Below are 16,179 nucleotides of genomic sequence, written 5' to 3'. Positions count from 1 at the left end.
AGCTGTCATTATGACCATGCTTAGTGCCTGAAAGGAGGTTACCTCAAACCACTATGGCTGCATCTGAAAAGCTTACATCTCCTGGTGTGAAAGTAGGAGTGTGGCCCTTCTGAGGTTCAAGGCATCTCGTCTTCTGCTGTTCCTTCAGGCGGGTCTTTTGGCAGGCTTGCGTCTTGGTTTATTTACTTATTTATTTACAGTTTCTTATATAGCTCAGCAGATTCCGTTGGGCTTTACAGTTGTAGACAGTGATAAAACAAACTGGATAACAGACAGACTTGGGGGTTAGAGGGCCCTGCTGCAAGCTTACAATCTATAGGGATATAGGAGGGAAACACACGGACAGGCACCAGTAATATCATAGCAGTCCCATCAAGTTGCAAGTCCAGAAGAAAAGCTATATAATACATAAGTACCTCAGAGGGTTATGCGTGTAAAACTTAACAATGATAGGCTTGCCTTAAGAGGTGAGTTTTTAGGGAACACTTGAAAGTTTGGAGGCTAGTGGAGAGTCTTATTGTGCGCGGAAGGGCAAATCATAGGATGGGAGCAGCCCAATGAAAGTCCTATAATAGTGAATGGGAGCTAGTGATCCATGCAGAAGAGAGACGCAGATCTTGTGCAGAGCGTAGTGGTCGAGATGGTAGATATTTTAAAAAGTAAAGAGATATATGCTGGTGCAGTATGGTTAATATCTGCTTGGGGCTCGTCTTGGTTCCTTGAAGGTACAGATTTTGGCATTGTCAATTTTTTTTAACCAGAAAATAGCTCTTGTGCCAGATGTTTTTCCAGGGGGTAGTATGGTTGCATCCTCCGTTTGTTCCACCCAAGGCTTCATGGGATTTGGATCTTGTTCTTTCCTTTCTGCAGCCATCTGTTTTTAAACTGTTGGAATTGGTGGAGCTCAAATACATGTCTTGTAAGGTGGTGTTACTCCTTGCCCTAGCTTCTGCCAGGTTCGTGTCGGAGTTAGGTGCTTTATCGTGTCATACCCCTTATTTGATTGTCCATGTGGGCTGCATGTCTTTCCTTCTTAAGGTGATTTTGAGTTTCCACTTAAATCAACCTCTGGTGTCACCATATTTTTCTGATGCTTCTCCTTCATCTAGGTCTCTAGATGTGGTCCAAGAGCTCAGGGTCTATATGAATAGGACTGCTTCTTTGCGGAAAAGGGATGCCTTTTTTATTTTTTTGGTATGATCGCGTTTGGCCTGGATGGTCTGCAGCTAAATAGACACTTGCAAGGTGGATTAGTTTCACTATTTGCCAAGCTTATTTGGCTGCATCTAGAGTCCCTCCTGAACAGATTAGGGCACATTCTACACTTTCGGTTGGTTCCTCTTTGGCAGCTGCCCGTTGGGTATACTTAAACTCTGTAGAGCGGCTAAATGGTCAAGTCAACATACTATTGTCCGTTTCTCCAGGTTTGACACCTTTGCAGCCTCTGCTTCCCAGTTTGGCCGTGTGGCATTGCCGGGTTCTCTGCACTCTCCTGCACGGGATGGGAGCTCTGGGATGTCCCCACTGTAAAGTCTACATTCCAGTGTCCCCTGCTGAATGAAGGAGAAAACAGGATTTTTTTTACTAACCGTTAAATCCATTTCTCCTAATCCACAAGGGAAACAGGACAGTCTGGTGCTGTTCTTCGTGCCTGGACAATGGGTTCATTTTCTGCGGCTATGCTTTTCCAAGTCATTGTTCTGTTTCACACCTGTTTGTGTTTAAGTTTATGTGTATTTTTGCTTCTTATCTCTTCAATTTCCAAGTCTCCTCAGCATGATTTACTAATACCGAGTTGGGGAGGACACACTACTCAAATTATTTAAAGTGCCAGCTCCCAGTTATACACTTCTATACCCTACTGTAAAGTGTCCCCTTTGGTTTTGTAGAAATGGATTTAACAATAAGTACCAAAATCCTGTTTTTGCATTCATTTATAAGGCTAGTACAAGATGCATATGTACTTCAATGTTTATTCAAACACTAGACTCAATGGTCCCATTTACTTGCCATATAGAAACTTTAGTATTTTATACTAAGGGGTCCATGATCTCAAATATAATTTTTCAGCAGTACTTCTGTAAATTTACATCCCTTTTTAATTTGTATCCTGCGTATTTTTCTTTATTTTTCTATTTCATGGATAGGAGTTCACGGAGTTTCGCAAAGAACGGGGCAACATGTTGCTCTCCCGTAAAAATCAGCTTCTTTTGGAATTCAGCTTCTGGAATGAACCTGTCCCGCGAAAAGGGCCCAACATATATGAGCTGAGGTCCTACCAGCTAAGGGTGAGGTTATTTATCCATTCTAGTATATGGCGTTACTTGAGATCTCTATGAATCTAGGCTGATTGTACAGTATGTTGCTACCAGCACATACCGTATTTCAAAGAATATTAAGTGGGCAAATCTAGTATAATGTGATACCTGTTGCTGATATAGAATTAAAAATAGTCCACCTTTATTTCTGTGAAAATATATAATGCCAGATATAAAACCATCACTAATATTGTGCATTGCTTTACTAAAGTGTGTTGAATTTAAACCCTAATTGTCCAAGCTTTATGTATAGGGTTAAGTGGAGTAATTTTCAGACAAAAACTAACACTTGATGTCTGACAAATACCCCATGGGTCAGGGTAAATTATGTTTTTGGTAATTCTCAGACAACTGTTTAATGGGCAATTTAAAGCGCTGAGGTAATTGGCAGACATCATTGTACCTTGACATAAATAAAATTGTGGTAATTTTTAAATGAGACTGAAAAGTTTGACACTAATAGTTTGCTATATCTAGGACACCATTGCTGCAGTAAACCTTATAGCAAATACTTTCCCACAAAATGCTACAGATATAGGAAACTGATCCAACAGAAAATAAGTTATTTGACAAAATTTAGATTCCTGCAGGAGTAGAGGCATTTGTTAAGAGTATCTGGACTTTAAGCCCACAGTCATTAGGTCGACCACTATTGTTTGACACGGTCAAGAGGGCAACATGACTATGGTTGACACCGCATATGGCCAACGTGAGTTTTTCATAATATTTTTCAAACATGGTGGTAGTGGATCTAAGATCCTTGCCCGAAGCATGGTGAGATATGTGAGAGGATGCAGTAGACTAATTGGGGGTCCCATGTGCTACAAATATTGACACCCCTAAAGCCGAAAATATTTACCATGTGGACATTGTTCATGTTGACCTTTTTGGGGTTAACCTAGACATTGTCGACCTTTTCTCGGGCAACCTTATGAACCAAACCCCTGTTAAGTACCTCCCAAGGTTACTGTCTGGAAATTACATCAGTGCACATTACATACAGATATAACCTATGTCTTGTTATTGCTCTCATAAGTATGGGTTGAGTCTCCCATATCTAAAATGCTTAGTACCAAAAGTATTTTGCATTTGATTTCACTGTACTTGCTAATATTGATGAGGGGGTCTAAACAGTTCATATACACATGGGGGGGGGGGCTAATTGAACTTGCCCTATTCAATCCCAGTACTGAGTTTTGGCCTGCTCGCAAAATCCATCATTAGTGAAATCTGCGTGGATCGGAATCAAATTAACTTATTTAGCTGAATTTTTGGCTGTTTTTCACCCCCCCCCCCCCCAATTTGATTTTTTACCTGGCCAGGAAATTCATCCAGCAAAGGTGTCGCCATATGTCTTGCTTAAAATGTAAAAAAATATTGGATTTCTTATATGGGAGTCTCAACTTGTGTGTTTAAGACATATATAATTCAGTATCTGTTTAACATTTGTAATATTTACTAGCATGTGTGAACAGTGTAGTCCACAACTATATAATACATGGCAGCTGTAATAAAACCTAGTCCTGGAACTGTCATCTGTGTTAACCCAATGCTCCTTGGATTTTTTATATAGTAGCAATGGATTGGGGCTTTTTTTTTATCTGCACATTACCACTGTCTTCTGTATGAATTCACACTATCTGTTCTCCCTCTGGGGTCAATTCACAGCTGCGACACGCACCTCCAAAATATAAATCTCAGAGAATATCATATCTGCAGTGCTACATGTTTTTGCAAGGTGCAATGTTATTTATTTGTTTGCTTTGCCCTTGTGTGTGCCAAGTAAAGAGAGTAATATACAATACAAATGGGGGTCTGTAGGTGCCCTGTATATGTATAGTGCACTGTTAATGATACCCAAAGACTCTACAAATATATAGACGTTTTGACAGCTTAAACTTCTTATTGCTGTAAACATGTGATGTCATGTTTAACTACTAATCCAATTTTATTTAATTTTTTCAATAAACAACATTCTTTTAATTCAATTAAATTTATTAGTGCTGCCCTCCCAAATACATTCCATTTTGCTATATGGGACATACTTTTTTTCTCTTCCAGCCTGGAACCATGATTGAATGGGGAAACCACTGGTAAGGACGCAAGAAATTAGACCTAATTATTACTTTTCAAGGAGGTGTAAGAATGTTTTACTTAAGTAAACTTTTTTTATTTTAGTTTACGTTTCCAAGTATCAACCAAACACTACTCCATTAATAATTAGACTGGCTTCACTAATTGATAAATACTTGTCCTGTGAAAAACAGTGAAGAACTGTTATGTTCTGGGTAAATACATAGATGTGTGACCACATCCTTGTCATACTTTATTCAAATACATAAGCAACTCTTCCTTGGATGTATCAACTTAAGGATTACCGTATATACTCGAGTATAAGTCGACCCGAATATAAGATGAGGCACCTAATTTTACAACAAAAAACTGGGAAAACTTATTGACCAGATTATAAGCCTCGGGTGGGAAATGCCGCAGCTATACAGACGGGTTTTAAATACATAACTGTACAATCTAGGAGCCAGGATGAAAGTGTAGGAGCCAGACATAATTAAAGTGCCCCTACACATATAAACAACAGACATATTGTGTGCTGCCCCTGCACATATTAACCTAGTAATATAATTATAATTAGCCAAGGAGATATGAAAATATTAAAAGCAATACAACAACCGAACCAGGTTATTGGTCTGCGTATGAATCCTAATTACATAATGTATGTCACTCACTGCCCACATAATCTTCTTGGCTAACTATAATATAATATATGAATAACTTTGGTACTCTTTACCTAGAACTGCGCCCATCGCGACCATCGAATGCACTAAAAAACGGGTGCGATGCGATGGCCGCGATTTCCCATAGGGATCGATGTTAAAAGTGAGATTGGACGCGATTTTAGTGTTCAATGCCTCAATGCCCGCGATTTTTACATAGGAAACAATGTTAAATGGGCCACAGAGCCCATATAGTCACCGTGAAGTCTGAAATGGCCCCCACAATTGTTAACGCCACCCCACGATCAACGTCAACCCGAAGCGTGGCGAGCGCAGCGGTACGCGTCCTCCGACCTTTTCATACCCCCACTATCCACGTCGGCGTGGAGTTGAGAATAGAATAGTGTGGCGAGCGCAGCGAGCCACCGAGCCCGAAGCGTGGCGAGCGGACGCGGATACCTTCACAGTTATACGCGTCCCCTCGCGGGCTTCCCAGGTGTCCATGGCGACGCGGACACCTGTGAAGCCCGCGAAGGGACGCGTTTACCTGTGAAGGTATCCGCGTCCCCTCGCGGGGCTCGCTGCGCTCGCCACGCTTCGGGCTCGGTGGCTCGCTGCGCTCGCCACACTATTCTATTCTCAACTCCACGCCGACGTGGATAGTGGGGGTATGAAAAGGTCGGAGGACGCGTACCGCCGCCCCTCGCGGGCTCGCTGCGCTCGCCACGCTTCGGGTTGACGTTGATCGTGGGGTGGCGTTAACAATTGTGGGGGCCATTTCACAGTTCAAGGGCACTATTAGGGCTCTGTGGCCCATTTAACATTGTTTCCTATGGCCAAATCGCGGGCATTGAGGCATTTTACAGTAAAATCGCGTCCAATCACAGTTTTAACATTGATCCCTATGGTAAAATTGCGGGCATCGCGTCGCACCCGTTTTTTATGTACCCGCGATGCCCGCGATTTTTTACCCCCGACGCCCGCGATGCCAATCGCGGGCGCCGTTCTAGGTAAAGAGTACCATAACTTTTTCCCTGCAAGATATAAAATAAAAAAGAGCAGTACTGACAAAAAGCATCATCCGGCCTTATCTGGCCAACGGCCTACCAGAGCTCTCATGCAGGGCAGCATGCTGTCACCCCTAGTCACATGCCTCACGTGCCTAGTGGGTGAAAATTGGTGTGACTTTCTCTAAGCCCATACAGTGAATTTGTGCAATAACTGCACGTGTGACTGCCATGAAACCCGCCCAGTTATGGTGGCTCAGAAATCTGTATACATCTCCTTCTGAGTTCCCGTGTGCCTGGTCCCGTGATTGTGTATGGCAGTTACAGTGGACATCTTGCGTTAAAGGATGATGTTTTAAGAACTTTTGTAATAGGAGCATTACTAATAGATCATTACAAAATGGATCTATAATAAGTGATATACTGTTTTGCATTATATTAAGTGCAGAAATTAGGGGAGTCTTCTGTAACTCAAGGGGACGATTTAATTAGACTCCCCATGCGAGTAACTGCCTGGATGCAGCCCTTAGGATAGAATTAACATATAATATTCATGCGCTTATTACAATCTAATCAATAAAACCAGTCAATATCTTCTAGCCGCAGAGCATATACATGTGGTTGCATATTAAAAGCAATACCCCCTACAGGTTCTTTAAAACAAATTCACAAAGAACTCAGCACTAATTAACTATGAGAAGGCTGGTGTGGATAATTGCATACGGATACACACTGAAACACCCACATATAATATATATGTGTGTGTGTGTGTGTGTGTGTGTGTGTGTATACAATTATCAGCACCAGCCTACTTTTAGTTAATTATAGCCGAGTTCTTTGTGAATTTGCCCTTAGCAAAGCTCCAGACAACTATTAGTTTGCACAACCATAGGGCTGCGTATAAAAATGAGCAAGGTCGGTCCACGAGGGGGGTAAGAAGAAGTGCCGCTGCTGGTGCGATCATGTCATTAAAGCAGCATATCATCCACCTTGCGGCTAATTCAGTCAACCACAAGCTATAGCTGTGGCAGTCGTATATTTGTTAATATACTATCGAATGAAAGAGGGTCTTCAGTAGAATGTCAGACAGTTGACCGTAGAAAAGGTACGCTCCCCACCACATTTGCTTATGCCAATAAATTCAATAGAACAATGAGAATGCAAAAAAATGACAACACAAAAGGTAATCTATAATTTTAGCAGAAACCACAAGCAAAAGCTGTTGAAAAAATATCTATGCAAATCAATCTTTATGGGCGGGATGTAATGCTTTCAGAGATTATCAAACATGCCAGCAGAAAAATGTTTTTTAAAGGGGCAATCATTTACAAGGCAAAACCAAAACATCATCCCGCGATCTCGGACAGCATTACATCCCGCCCAATATATTCAACTTTAAGTAGGCAACTTCTTAATGAATTTGTGCTTCGAATACATTTTATTTTTTAAACTTGTCCTCTGTTTTTTCTGTAAGTTTCAGTTTCTTAGAAATAATATTTGAATACTTGTTTTAATGACCTATGATAAATAATATATATCATTTTGTTTTGTTTGTGTCTCAGGGCTCGTGCCATTAGGTATCGACAAGACAGCGGAGAAGCTGTGGCTGGCTTTTTCTCACAGATTGGACAGCTGTACATGGTCCATCATTTGTGGGGTAAATGACACACACACACACACACACTCACTATTTTTATCATTGTCATTACAATTTAAAGGCCTGTCTTCATATTTATTGTTAAAATGGAATACTTTTTGTATTCTTGAGGAACTTTTCAAACATTGATAATCAAACCCAAAGGTGCGTAAAAAATTCTCCGTTCCTTGAAATGTGAAAATGTTAGGAAATAATAAAACTGTTCTGTGATACCCTATACATAGTAATGATCTTTATGACCTCTCACCTAATCACCTCCTCCCACTCCCGTGTCTAAGACTTCTCTCACGCTGCCCCCCTGCACTGGAACAACCTCCTGCCACATATCAGGCTTTCTGATTCCCTTACCTCCTTCAAGTGCTCCCTCAAAACCCACTTCTTTCGACTAGCCTATCCCTCCTCCTCCTAACCTCTTTCGCTCCTCCTATCCTGCCTACCCTACCCCTTCATCCGTTCCCATCCGTTCCTACTTATCCTATTGTTTTTCGTTCGTCCTCCCACCTCCTTTTAGTCTGTTAACTCTTATGAGTAGGGCCCTCCTTCCTCACGTACTCACCCTACCTCTTTACCTCACCAGTGCTCCTGCCCTGTTCTTCCCTTCCTCTACTTCATCTTCAGTCTCCTCGACAATTCCGACACCTACTTCAGAACTGATGCTGATTTTAGTTCTACCAGCTATACCCCTACTTATGCTGTATTTTATCAACACACCCTGTACGTTACCTTGTCATTTGTTTTTTGTTTGCTATTTACGGCGCTGCGGACACTTTGTGGCGTCTTATAAATAGGAAAGGGTTTTTGCACTTGCGCTGCTGGATCTAATAAAATAACCTGTGAACCATGCTGAACAAAAGGATATCCAGACACATTTGAAATTTATGTATTAAATTTTATGTATAAAAAACACACAATAAAAAACAATTGACATATAATTTAGACAACAAATTAGTCTAAAAACAAATACAATACAACATATATTCAAGTAGATAAATCTATTATTATTTGAGTGTCCCACTCCAATGAGGTCGCAAGCTGTAAGGAATTAATAGAATGGATATATCCAAAAAGCAGAGTAAATTCAGTAATCAGGCAGCCAGTTGTTTGTTAGTAGCGGAAAGCCAATGGGTTAGCTGATGGGGAGTCAGGGGGGGGGGATGGATAGCGGAGGTCAAAGCAGGTATATGAGAGCAGTGGACAAGCTGTGTGAAGCCTGTTAGCGCATAAACGCCAGATGCTGTCAGTTAGGGAACACACTTAGTCCATTTGTAATATGCTCACCCTCCTTGTAGTTTGTAGCCGGAGGGCACGGGGAGCCGGATGGTCAGAGGGGCTCAACCCAATGCACGCAGTGGTGTTGCGTCTGCAGACAATTATCCCGCTGTAGGAGACCTTTTTAAGCGGGGAGCCTAGATGTACTTGCGGCTCAACCCGATTTGGTGGGAGATGTAGTGACCCCAAGTGGGGCGTCTGGCTTGTGGCTGCCGGTCCGGAACAGCGTCTTGTAGTGGAAGCGCTGGAGATGGCTGGAGATAGCTGGAGTCACTTCTGAGGTCGCGACCTCCATTCCAGGGCTGATGTGCGCCCGGCACTTACAAGCAGCGGCTATCTCCAGCCATCTACAGCGCTTCCACTACAAGACGCTGTTCCGGACCGGCAGCCACAAGCCAGACGCCCCACTTGGGGTCACTACATCTCCCACCAAATCGGGTTGAGCCGCAAGTACATCTAGGCTCCCCGCTTAAAAAGGTCTCCTACAGCGGGATAATTGTCTGCAGACGCAACACCACTGCGTGCATTGGGTTGAGCCCCTCTGACCATCCGGCTCCCCGTGCCCTCCGGCTACAAACTACAAGGAGGGTGAGCATATTACAAATGGACTAAGTGTGTTCCCTAACTGACAGCATCTGGCGTTTATGCGCTAACAGGCTTCACACAGCTTGTCCACTGCTCTCATATACCTGCTTTGACCTCCGCTATCCATCCTCCCCCCCCCTGACTCCCCATCAGCTAACCCATTGGCTTTCCGCTACTAACAAACAACTGGCTGCCAGATTACTGAATTTACTCTGCTTTTTGGATATATCCATTCTATTAATTCCTTACAGCTTGCGACCTCATTGGAGTGGGACACTCAAATAATAATAGATTTATCTACTTGAATATATGTTGTATTGTATTTGTTTTTAGACTAATTTGTTGTCTAAATTATATGTCAATTGTTTTTTATTGTGTGTTTTTTATACATAAAATTTAATACATAAATTTCAAATGTGTCTGGATATCCTTTTGTTCAGCATGGTTCACAGGTTATTTTATTAGATCCAGCAGCGCAAGTGCAAAAACCCTTTCCTGTACTTCTGTGAGACATAGCAGTCTTATTTGCATCTGCTGCAGCTGTTAATCTAAAAACAAATTACTTGTATTTTACAAGGCATATATAGAGCCACATTTATTGCTTACTAGCGCCAGGATCTGTGAACAGGGGTGGACTCCTGCTAGAGCCCTCCCCCATTCATAGTTTTTTCTTCTTGCGTCTTATAAATAAACAAACTACTACTACTTATGTTTATTGGATAGTAAACCTCATTGCTGTATTTTTACAGTATATTGTTTGGTAAGTTGTATTGATGTTTTATTCTTCATATTTTGTATTTTTCTTTATAGCTTACAATGACTTGCAGACCAGGGATGACATTAGAAGTTCAGCATGGCAGAAAGATGGCTGGGATGAATGTGTCTACTATACAGGTAAAAGACCACAGAGAATACATTCACTTCCAAAAACTCTTTGGGATTTATTTACTAAGATAGGAGTTCAATTTCAGATGGGATTTTGCAATGGTAATCACTCAGCTTATATTTATTATCTTCTAGAAACTGCTAAATAAATAGTTTCTTATTGGTTGCCCATAGCAACATCCCATTAAATAGAACTCCCATCTTAGTAAATAAACCCCATTTGTAAGATTCTGATCTAGTTGGCTAAAATGCTTTTAAGTGAATAGGGCAGTGGTTCCCAACCTTTTTTTTATCTTCTGTTCCCCTTGATTATGCTTTTCATTTGAGTGCACCCGCCTCTCAATCTGAAATATCCACAGTAGTTAAGAGTGGAGTGGAAGTGAGCGGTATTCGTATCATTATATGTGTCCTTATGTTAATGAGTAGCAGATGAGTAGTGTGTGGCCAGGAATTGGGTCCCTCTGTGTTTGGCCTCTGGCTGTGTACGGTCTCCAGGGGTTCCCACTAATGCCTGTAGGATTTATGCTGCTGCTTCTTTCACACATGTCAGTACGGGACAGATAAACGCTAATGTCTGAGAGCAGGGCGGTTAGCCCTCAGGGGATTGCTGGCCGGTCAAATCATTAGGAGATGCTGCAGACGGAACTGGAAGTGACGCAACATGGTTCTTCCTCTTCCGCCATTACCAATAAGATTTTCAAAAACCCCAACTGGTCTGCAGAGTACCCCCAGTAGTACAAGTACCCCAGGTTGGGAACCACTGGAATAGGGGAATGTAAGTTACTTAATTGGTTGAAAATCCAGTTGGTGACAGATTTTTTTTTCTGGTATCGTATTTCTCGTTTCTGTGACTTAGATTTTTTGGGGGGATAAATTATAACATGTCAAATATTTATTACAATGTTATATGCAAAATGTATTTTCAGAAGTTTTTTTCCAAGAAAAATATTCAGAGATTGCATAAAATGCTCTTTGTGCAAAACGTATCATTCTTAAGGTACCCATACACGTTTTGTACCATACGATGAGATGCGCAGTACAGGACGGACGGACCAGGAGCGGACCGTCTATGGGCACCTTTAGGCATTATTTATATCTTAGCTGATCATGGTTGGTGGGACACTCTTGTTGTTGGGTAGCGTTGTGGTGAATCACAAGGACCATGGCTATGATAGTGATAATTAATAAGAGAATGCCAAGAAAAAGTTCTCTTTCAATGCTAAAGCTTTATGTCCTGTATAGTTGTTGTCTACAGCTGATCTATGTTCAGCTATGTTCTATGTACTTGTAGAGGATCAGAAAATGTGCAGGTTGTCATACACAGGCTGAATAGAGAGCTTGATTTTTCACTTTTATTTGACTGTTGTCTTATGCTGGGTACACACCAGGACGATTTTCCCTCCATCCCCTCAATCCTGATACAATACAGACAGATTGTATGTACTTTTGGGCTTTTTTTTTGTCATTTTGTTGATCCGATTCCGATCCGATGCCCACAACAGCCACTCATTTGGTCGCGTCGTGGGTCCTATGTGCTGCAGGTAGGATCTGTCAATACCAGTCCGACCGACTGTCCGTCGCGGACAGTCTAATAACGCCAAATCGGTATCGGATCAAGATTGTTTGCAAAAAAAAAAAACACACTTTTTGCAAATCGTTTGCTGGGGACTACCCAGTAGCTCCCGGGCAGTCCAAGGGAAATTGTTCCATGGTCGTCTATCGGTAGTGAACGGTCGTGGTCGTTCTGGTGTGTACCCCACATAAGTTACAGTTTAAAATAATTTGAAAGATGTGGTAGACAACATATTTTAAACAAATGAAAAGGTTTAATAACCAAAAAATACATATCATTATTGGTAAATCTCTGAATCTACCTGGGGAAAATTGCTTCCTTTGGTCTATAGCAGTGGTTCCCAACCCTGGTCCTCAAGTACCCCCAACAGTGCACGTTTTCCAGGTCACCTGGGAGGTGCACTCATTACAGGTGGAGCTAATTATTTTGTGATTCTGTGTAAAGACCTGGAAAACATGCACTGTTGGGGGGTACTTGAGGACCAGGGTTGGGAACCACTGGTCTATAGGGTGCATTTATGGAAGACATACATTTTAAAACGTACATTTTGTGTTAGGGGCTCCTCCCCACTACATCCACCCAGCCCGGAATGTTCCACTAACTGTCAGTTTGAATTCAATTAAGCCCAGGGGAGGATAGAAACAACAACAATCAACCAAAGAAGGAAATATAGCTGTACCAATAATCCTATTTTCTCATGGTTCCATTCTTGGGGTCAGTACTACCTTGGGGAGTTTCCATAGCAGCCCATAAGGTGCAGCTATGTGCAACATTTCACATCCAAATCTGACTTACTTAAGGTGCCCATACACTACTGCGATGTATCGCAGCAGTGTGTGGGCCATCCAACCCCCTCGAACCGCCCGTGGCCTTCCCAGGTGGCAGGATCACATGCGATGTATCGCATGCGACCCCATTCCCCTCCGCCTGGAGAGGTGTCTAGTTGTCAGTCAGATGGACAGCAGGTCCGACTTCCGGCTCAGGTCCAATGTGCACAGGACCACGCATTGAACCCAAGAGGGACATTAAACGCATCCGATTTGGGCTAAGTTCTTGGCCCAATCTGTCGGGAAAGGTGAAATCATCCCAAATCGGTCAAGTGTATGGGCACCTTTTACAATCATTTATAGTTAATTTGCAAGAAATTAACAGAACAAATGTGCCATCACAAAGCAATTCACAATAATGAACATAAACCTTCTCTGTAGAGGTAATTTTGATTATGAAAACATGATATAATGATATAGAATTGAATTGTGATGCCACTCGGAGAGCGAGTACCAGAAGTCACTTGTTCCTAACTAAAATGGTAACTTCTCTCAAGAGAAGCCCACTTCTGACCCACCATTCTATCCATAACATGGTGCCACACAAGTAAATTGAGACCCAGTGATTTATTAAGTTCAACTGTTCCAAAAGTCCTTAGTTACTTGCGGGAGGTAGAGCAGAATGTGGCTAATCCCAGTTGACGTGAGAGAGACAGAGCTGCACATAGCCATGACTGCTGCCATGCATCCCTCCGTTCCAGCAGCAGGTTTTCTGACCAGCAATCGTACTGGAAAAGGGTCCTGGTATCTTAAAAATGTAAATCGTGTCTCGATGTCAGCAGTCCCTGAAAGCAGCCGTGGCTACTCAACATTGCCTGTGACTATCTCGAGGGGAACTATAATTTATCTGTAAAAATAAAAAAGAATACTAAGTAAAATTTATTTAAAAATATAGCTGCAGGGCTTAGAAGAGGTTACTGGTCTGTTCATTTATTTTAAGCTGACAGTTGAATGCACATTGCATGCTGGATTGATGTAGAAGGGAGAAGCCAACACCTTAAACAGTTTGCAATTTGAAGATAGATCTGTGAATGAGCCCTTTATGTAACAGTAACTCCCTGAATGGATAAAAGAGATGAGTTTCTACATTTTCTAGTATGTATTTAGTTAGAATTGTCTGCAGTAATTATTTTAACCTATTTAAATCTAAATCTCTGTATAATCAGAATCCTGCCCAGGCTCATTCTTCTAATAACAGCATACATTTAAAACTCCTCACTATAAATCATGAATTATTGCTTGTCTTTTAGTACCCCTTATACAGGAGATGGAATCCAGAATTATGATCCCACTGAAGAGTTCTCCCCTCCAGTAAAAGCGCCCTGTGTCTTACTTGTGCCTCAACTCAAAAAGTGGCAAGCTTTTCTGTGGATTACTTTGATGTATGAAAAACGCATTCAACTCCAAGACAGAAGAGATCCGGGGAGTTATTAGTGTAATACATAATTCTTCAGGTGTTAATTAAAAATGGCCAGTTTCCTGATAATTTGTACGCTCCCTAAGAACATTGATCTAGTAATAACCACTCAAAAGACAAAGGCCTGGTTTTGCTTGCATAACAATGTTTGCGCTGGTAGCAGTACGACTTTCCTCTGTAATTTTCTTACACTACTCCTTGTAGTTACCATTACAAACTAGTCATTTGGTCATGAGGTTTTGTAAAATGAAACCTTTCATATCCTATCTTTGTCATTCTGAAACCTGTGCACATTTTGCATACCTGTTCCACTGTTAGCCACAACACATGCTGATTTAGATTTCTATGTACGCCATAAATCATGTAAGACAAACAAAAAGTGATTACACTACGCGCTTAATGTATCTATAAAAACTTTTCTTTTCATATCAAGCAATGCAGTTACTGTTTTGATATAATGTGCCCCAACTTAATGTGTACTTTCTGTTCTTATACAATTACAGTACTAATTATCCTGGTTTAATTACCGAAAAAGATCAGCTCCCAAGTAACCAAGTAGCTCATTACTTCACTCTGAATAAAATTCATACTTGGCCTATAGTTTGATATTTATTTTGTTATGAACACTTAAAAAAAATTTTGTTAGAACATCTTAAATTATTCTTTTGCATTGAATCCTAATCAATTTGTATCTCATATCATAGCAAATCTGTTACTAGAATGTTCCAATTCGATAGCAGATTTTATATTTCAAAACAAAATTTGTTTTGCCATTTTCATAGGAGTTAAAGTATTTCTGGAGAAAAGTTACAAACCCATAGTGAAATTTATTTTCAGTATGTAATTTAATTTGTGTACAAATCATGCTTTACTTTACAAAAATATTACGAAAAATGTTGTTATTCATTAAATGCTGCTTTGTCAAAGGTTTGCTGCAAAAATAGAACACATTAAACTTCTTTGTCAATTTGCCATCAAATGTAAACTGCATGTGTGTTTGCCAGGCCAATCTTGTTGTTTTTCACTATAAAATATTACTGTATGCTGTCATCATGGAAAGATACTGTTGAAAAATGATGTCCCTGTATGCAAGAAGAAACAAGTTCTCTAAAATAAGTTTCTACAATATTACAATATGATAGGTGATCATGTGAATAAATATGATAACTGGTTAAAATGGTAATAAATAATTTTATTTGACATGTCACATACTTTTATTTATACATAATTCAAGTTCTACAAAATGATTTATATTGCCAGACACCAAATCTAATGAGATGTTACACTATAAATGCATTTGCTTAAACTGGGTGTGGTATAACTGACGGATCATGTCTACCATTCATCTACTGTACAAGAGCAACTTGCATTTCTGTGCACAACTTGTGTAGTACAGTACTTTAATATCCTCTGCTTGTGCATAGAAGCAGCACACTGAAAGTTGTTACACTAAAGGAGGTCTTCAACCTCCGAAAACAAAAAAAAATACATTTTTACCTAATTATGTAAATGTATGCTCTTAAAATCACAAAGGCAATATAGGGAGTAGGCAGGTACTAGCCAGTACATTAAAACCATCTGAAAAGCTGACAGAGGAAAACATAACCACTTGCTGTTTATATTACGATAAATGCACAAAATGTTTAATCGGAAATCAGATTGTAAAAGGTTATTGATGCAGGAAAAGGAATCTAAGGTTATTTACTAACAGCTAGGGTGGCCAATCCCGGGATCGGCAGCATCCCAGGATTTGACCCCAAAAACACTGGGACTTTAATCCCGTAATTGGAGTTTACAATTCCGGGATTAGACTGCGCATGCAAAGTCTACTGCCGGGCAGCGGATGAGCACTCGCTTAGCCGCACTTTGGCTGTTCCCGGTGCCTGACCTGCGACTGCGCAGCATGACG

At 40.9% G+C, this 16,179-nt stretch overlaps 1 protein-coding gene across 1 annotated transcript in view; it reads left to right on the top strand.

Moving 5' to 3' along the window:
- The window catches only part of NIPSNAP2 (nipsnap homolog 2), a 30,788-nt gene extending 15,311 nt beyond the window's left edge, over positions 1-15,477 (top strand). Inside the window, exons 6-10 of the mRNA XM_083174074.1 lie at positions 2,148-2,288; positions 4,380-4,411; positions 7,620-7,714; positions 10,379-10,462; positions 14,104-15,477. Coding sequence (XP_083030200.1) covers positions 2,148-2,288; positions 4,380-4,411; positions 7,620-7,714; positions 10,379-10,462; positions 14,104-14,168 — 417 coding nt within the window. The 3' untranslated portion in view covers positions 14,169-15,477. The remainder of the gene's footprint in view (positions 1-2,147; positions 2,289-4,379; positions 4,412-7,619; positions 7,715-10,378; positions 10,463-14,103) is intronic.
- Positions 15,478-16,179: the final 702 nt, after the last annotated feature.

The sequence above is a fragment of the Crinia signifera genome, chromosome 2, assembly GCF_055691185.1.
Source record: "Crinia signifera chromosome 2, ASM5569118v1, whole genome shotgun sequence".
Classification (NCBI taxonomy): Eukaryota; Metazoa; Chordata; class Amphibia; order Anura; family Myobatrachidae; genus Crinia; species Crinia signifera.
The sequence above is the reverse complement of the archived record's forward strand: the minus strand, read 5'-3'. Positions and strand labels throughout refer to the sequence as shown.